Below are 6,359 nucleotides of genomic sequence, written 5' to 3'. Positions count from 1 at the left end.
CATTCAGGAGTGTAAACTATAAATGTATGGCTTTAAAAAATACAATGTGAACAACTGTGAATCCTCATCAGGTTAAGATAAAAAGGACATAGAAGCCCCCATGAGCCCCTACCCAGTTACAACTCCTCTAATCCCTTGAGGTAACCACCTTTCTGACTTTTGTGATAATAATTTCCTTGCTTGCCTTTCTTTATAGTTTGACCACCCATGTATGTATCCCCCATACTATATTGCCATTTCATTATCCCTGCTTTTGAGTTTTTTGAATAGAATAAGACAGCATGTCCTGTTTGGCTGTTTGGTGTCTGGTTTCTTTCACACACCACGTGTGTGAGATTTATCCATGTGGTTGTATGTATCAGTAGTTTATGCTCTTTTCACTGCTCTGTAGTATTCTGTTGTATGACTATACCACAATGTATTTATCCATTCTCCAGTTGATGGAAATTCCCATTTGGGACTACTACAAACAATGCTGCTGGGAACATTTCTTCCTGCACATGTTTCCTGATGCCCATGTTCAAGTTCTCTAAGATATATACTTAATATGGAACAGATAGGTAAAAGGTTATGTGCATTTTCAAATTTATTCAGTAGCAGTACCCTCTCTCCCATTTTAAGATGAAGCAATTGCAACAAGGGAGGTTAATAACTTTCCCAAGGTCACAAAGCCACACTGCCTTGCTCCCAGAGCCCACATTCTCACTTAACACCCACTGGCATATGATGGGCACCTAATAATTGTGAGCTGTTATTCTGAGGGTCGTTGGGGGCTGTTTTGCGGGGGTTCCTTTCCTGTCCCCATTATTCTGAACTATGTCCCCATAAGTTAATAATTAACTGCCCCTGAAGGAGCCTGTGATCCTAAAGATTTACCTTTCCCTGGTTACTGTCTGGTTAATCAGTCACTGCCCCTGGCCGGGCAAGGGGCACTAGGTGGACCAGCTGCCTCCAAAGCCCCCTGACCTGGTGTGGAAGTGGCAAAGGATTCCTGATGCTCTGGACCTGTCGTGTGCTCTGCTCCCAAGCGGGGCCCTCCCCTGGGGGCTGGAAGGCCCTGAGCTTTGATGGTGGGGCCTTCCACCTCAAGGGCACAGGAGAATTGACCCGGGCTTTGCTGGTGCTACGGCTGTGTGCCTGGCCCCCTCTGGTCACCCACGGCCTGGCGGTGAGCAGTGACCATGGGGACTGGCCCAGGGGGTCCCCAGGGCCAGGCTCTGAGCCCTTGCTCCCTGTCACCCCAGCTCCAAGCCTGGTCTCAGCGACTCCTGGGGTCCCAGCTCTCGAGCGTGCTTCTCCGAGCATCCATCTATGGGCAGTTTGTGGCTGGTGAGACCACAGAGGAGGTGAGGGGCTGTGTCCAACAGCTCCAGACCCTAGGCCTCCGGCCCCTGCTGGCAGTGCCTACTGAGGAGGAGCCAGACTCAGCTGCCAAGACTGGGTGAGTAGGGGGCCAGGGACCAGGGTGGCCGGGAGGCTTGCAAGAAGGGGGTTAGTGGGCTCCAAACCCTGACGCCTGCTGGCTGGGCAGCGAGGCCTGGTATGAGGGGAACCTCAGCGCTATGCTTCGATGTGTGGACCTGTCACGAGGCCTCCTGGAGAGCCCTGGCCCGACTGGAAACATCCTCATGCAGCTGAAGATTACGGCGCTGATGAGTACTTGGCTCTGTGTAAGGGACTGGCAGGGTGGGAGGGGAGGGGGGGGTGCCGCCCAGGTCCCCCTCGCTACCCCACCTACCACCCCATTCCAGAAGGAGCTAACCTCACGCGTCCGAAGGCCAGGGGTGTCCTTGGAGCTGAGCCCTGAAAGACTGGCTGAAGCCATGGACTCTGGGCAGGTAAGGAGCTCAGGCTGGGGGAGATTGAATGGTTGGTGGGGAATGTGGGGGAAGCAGAGCCCCGTGGCCTTGGAGGTAACAGGCACCCGCCAGCGGCACGTTCAAAATGTTTAAGTACCTCTACTTTCCAGGCTTAGAATGGTCAGAATAAGTGTGGTTACAGACCTGGGGCATGGCTGGAATAAATGGAATATGGGTCACCTGGGGACTCTAGGGGAGGGGCCTGGGGGCTGGGAGCTCTCAGAGGAGACACTGAGACAGCAGCTCTTTACCAACTAGAAGAAAGTAATCAATATTTTATCAATTGACTCAGCTATGCTAGTGTGTGCTAACTAGCTGGAAGCTATGATTAGACCAATGGGTTTTGGTTCATTCATTCACTCATTTGTTCTTCCATTTATTCTTTTTTTTTTAATTAACTGTAACTTTTGAAAAATATTTACTTTATTCATTTATTTATTTGGTTGCACCGGGTTTTAGTTGTGGCAGGTGGGCTCCTTAGTTGTGGCACGTGTGCTCTTTAGTTGTTGCCAGCAGGCCCCTTAGTTGCGGCATGCATGTGGGATCTAGTTCCCTGAGCAGGGATTGAACCCGGGCCCCCTGTGTTGGGAGCACGGAGTCTTAACCACTGCGCCCCCAGGGAAGCCCCTCTTTCATTTATTCTTTATTTCCATATCTTATTTCTACCTTCCCGGCCATTAGCAGCATGTATCTCTTTGTTACTGTGATTTTGTTTTGCCAAGTATATGCTCTTTGGGGGCATGATTTTCCAACATTTTATTATGAAAATTTTCAAACATACAGAAAAGTTGAAAGAATTTTATAGTGAACACCCATATACCTGCTGCCGTTAACATTTAACTATACTTGCTTTATTTATTTATTTATTTTTTAAACATCTTTATTGGAGTATAATTGCTTTACAATGGTGTGTTAGTTTCTGCTTTATAACAAAGTGAATCAGCTATACATATACGTATATCCCCATATCTCTTCCCTCTTGCATCTCCCTCCCTCCCACCCTCCCTATCCCACCCCTCCTATCCCACCCCTCTAGGTGGTCACAAAGCACCAAGCTGATCTCCCAGTGCTATGCAGCTACTTCCCACTAGCTATCGGTTTTACATTTGGTATTGTATGTATGTCCATGCCACTGGGCATATACTTGCTTTAAATCGTATCTATCCTTCTATCCATTCCTCTATCCATCCATCAATCCACATTTTTCTGATGCATTTCAAAGTAAGTTGCAGACATCAGCGCACTTCTCCCCCAAATGCTTCAGAACGCACCTCACTAATTAGAGCTCTGTATTTATTTCTTTTCAGGTAAAATTTACATACAATGAAATGCACACATTGTAAATGCACCCTTTGATGAGCTTTGACAAATACACACCTGAGCAATTCAAATCCCTATCAAGGTATAGAACATTTCCATCACTGCAGGAAGTTCCCTTGTGCCCATCTCCATCAATGGGGCTGGGTGGGGGGTGGAGGGTATAGTTTTAAACACACACAAGTAACATTATGTTATCTATGGCAGTCTGTTTCTTACTTTTTTCACTGAGCACTCTGATTTTAAGGTCCCTCCAAGCATCTCTGTGTACATCTAATCCATTTTTTAAAATATTTATTTATTTATTTGGCTGCTCTGGGTCCTAGTTGTGGCACGCGGGATCTTCGTTGCCGCGTGGTGCAAGATCTTTTAGTTGTAGCATGTGGACTCTTAGTTACAGCATGTGGGGTCTAGTTCCCTGACCAAGGATCGAACCTGGGTCCCCTGCACTGGGAGTGTGGAGTCCTAACCACTGGACCACCAGGGAAGTCCCTGATCCATTGTTTTTAATGGCTGCTCTGGCCACATGGTTTACCTCTCCTGGGATGGACACCCGGGTGGTTTCTGAGTCTCCGTCACCCCAAATAATGCTTCCTGGGACCTGCTGAGGTTTCTTTTTTTAATTCGTAATTTTTAATATGTGTCACAGAACACATAGACGCAGGACTTAGTGCTTCAAAGGATCAGCTTTGGAGTGTACCGAATTTCACCTCTTCATGAACTTAGTTTACTCATGTGAGGGCAGTGATAGTAATTTCTTCCCAGGGTGGTTTTAAAGACTAAAGCTCCTGCCAGGTTGGCATCTGCACGACGACAGAGGGAACCTCATCCTTCTGTATCACTAGCTTCCCTTGGCTTCCCCAGCACCATCAGACCTGGTGTTCCTTTTCCATCTCTGCCAGCTCATTCTCAATCTTTGTTAGTTTTTATTCTGCCTGACTCTTAAATATGGAGGTTCCCCAGGGCGAGGTCCCGGCTCACTCCCTTCTCAGTCCTTACTCCCCTCCAAGGGGCCTTCACACCCACCCCTACAGCTTGTTTCCCTGCTCTGCACTCATGATGCCTGCCTTCTATCTCCAGCCCCAGCCTTTCCCCTGAGTCCCTCTGGAACTTCCGCCTGGACGTCCCCCAGACCCCTTACACCAACTGGGTCCCACACTGGCCTGTGTCTCCCCAAACCTGCCCCTTCCTCCTGTCCCCATCTCAGAGCAGTCCTACCACCCCCATCCCGGATCCCAGGCCCCACCCATCCTTGGTCTTCACAGCCACTGGCTCCACAGCACGATTCATAACTGTCCTATTCACGGCCATATCCCAGGCCATGGCACCTAGACAAGATGTGATAAACATATGTTAAATAAATGAGTAAATGAATGGAGCAAGTGAGTCTGAAACAGTAAATTAATGGTGGAGAACTTACCACTCACAATGTGCACTGTCCTAAGTGGTTTATATGTGTTCAAGGGAAGCATTTACTCTCTGCCTGGAGATGCTGAGGTTTAAATCCCAGGTCAAGCTGTGTGATTTTATAAATTTATTTATTTGTTTGTTTATTTATTTATATTTTTGGCTGCGTTGGGTCTTTGTTGCTGCGTGCGGGCTTTCTCTAGTTGCGGCAAGCAGGGGCTACTCTTCATTGAGGTGCGTGGGCTTCTTATTGCAGTGGCTTCTCTTGTTGCGGAGCACAGGCTCTAGGCACGCAGGCTTCAGTAGTTGTGGCGCACGGGCTTAGTTGCTCCGCGGCATGTGGGATCTTCCAGGACCAGGGCTCGGACCTGTGTCCCCTGCATTGGCAGGCGGATTCTTAACCATCCTCCACCAGACACAGCTTGGAAGTCCCAAGCTGGGTGATTTTAGACGAATGACTTCAACTCTCTGTGCCTTCACCTCTGTTTCCCCCTCTGTAAAATGGGGATGACAATAGTCCCTACTTCAGAGGGTGGTGAAGGGTAAATGAGGACCTGAAATTGCATGTGGCACCCTGTCGGCCCTCTGTGAGGGTGGCGGCTCCACCAGCTGCTCACACCCCAGAACTCTCCTGGGATGATGCCCCATAGGGAGACAATTCTCTGATTGGGGAGAACTCCTCGGGTGCCCCTCACCCTTCCCTTCGCCTGGAGAGTCTTCTCCCCCAGGATGGGATCCATATCCATCCTGTTGACTATACTGGAGCCCTGAAGTCCACCTGTTCCTCTTTCTTTAACTTCCCAATTTCTTTGAACCCAGCTGGACTCCCTGAGTCACCAGCAGCTCACATTCACCCTCGAATCCCCATAAGAGGACCCTGAACTAGGGATCGTTATTATTTCCACATTACAAATGTAACAATTCCCTAAACGTTTGTTGAACATCTACCATGTTCCAGTTGCTGTGCCAGGGGTGGGGATGATGACCAAGATAAACAAAATCTCTGCCCTCGAGGTAATTACTTGCTAGTCTGGGAGGTGCAAGAGACACTCAATTTGGGGCTTAGGCTCAAGGAACAGAAGGGACCCAGGCATGCCCCACTCTGGTCTCAGAAGGTGGGGTGGTGGTGGGTGGGTGCGCAGAGCACCAAGCCAGGAAAATCATTCTTTTTCAATTTTAGGTTCTAGTACCCCTTGGGGTCTCAGTTTCCTAATCTGGAAATTGGGAATAATATTTACTTAATTGTTTTAGGGGATCAAATTTATTAATGCAGATAAAGTAGGTGCTTTTGAAATTGGGCTCCGAGGGCTTCCCTGGTGGCGCAGTGGTTGAGAGTCCGCCTGCCGATGCAGGGGACACGGGTTCGTGCCCCGGTCCAGGAAGATCCCACATGCCGTGGAGCTGCTGGGCCCGTGAACCATGGCCGCTAAGCCTGCGTGTCCAGAGCCTGTGCTCCGCAACGGGAGAGGCCACAACAGTGAGAGGCCCGCATACTGCAAAAAAAAGAAAAAAAAGGAAACTGGGCTCCAAGAGCTTCCCCGTATTAGTAAACCGCCTTTTCACTTGAGCTCTTTTGAAAGGTTTCTGTTTATTGTTCCCTTACAATCAAATGATCTTGGATTCAGATGGGGAGTGTGGCGCAGAGACAGACACAGAGAAACATTGCCCTCTCTTCACTCTATCCATAAGTGTGTGAAAAAATGTAATAAATGTTTAATTATACTAAAACAAAAAACAAAGCCGATATGTTACAAGTATAGACAGCCATTGTAGGGA

The 6,359-nt window shown here is 48.6% G+C and overlaps 1 protein-coding gene across 1 annotated transcript in view; it reads left to right on the top strand.

The window, feature by feature from the left end:
• The first annotated feature begins 583 nt into the window (after positions 1 to 583).
• PRODH2 (proline dehydrogenase 2) overlaps positions 584 to 6,359 on the top strand; it is a 12,291-nt gene continuing 6,515 nt past the window's right edge. Inside the window, exons 1-5 of the mRNA XM_007471010.1 lie at positions 584 to 644; positions 906 to 1,168; positions 1,245 to 1,441; positions 1,532 to 1,670; positions 1,752 to 1,838. Of these exons, the coding sequence (XP_007471072.1) occupies positions 995 to 1,168; positions 1,245 to 1,441; positions 1,532 to 1,670; positions 1,752 to 1,838 (597 nt within the window). The 5' untranslated portion in view covers positions 584 to 644; positions 906 to 994. The remainder of the gene's footprint in view (positions 645 to 905; positions 1,169 to 1,244; positions 1,442 to 1,531; positions 1,671 to 1,751; positions 1,839 to 6,359) is intronic.

This window comes from Lipotes vexillifer, unplaced genomic scaffold, assembly GCF_000442215.2.
Source record: "Lipotes vexillifer unplaced genomic scaffold, Lipotes_vexillifer_v1.1 scaffold182, whole genome shotgun sequence".
Lineage (NCBI taxonomy): Eukaryota > Metazoa > Chordata > Mammalia > Artiodactyla > Lipotidae > Lipotes > Lipotes vexillifer.
The sequence above is the reverse complement of the archived record's forward strand: the minus strand, read 5'-3'. Positions and strand labels throughout refer to the sequence as shown.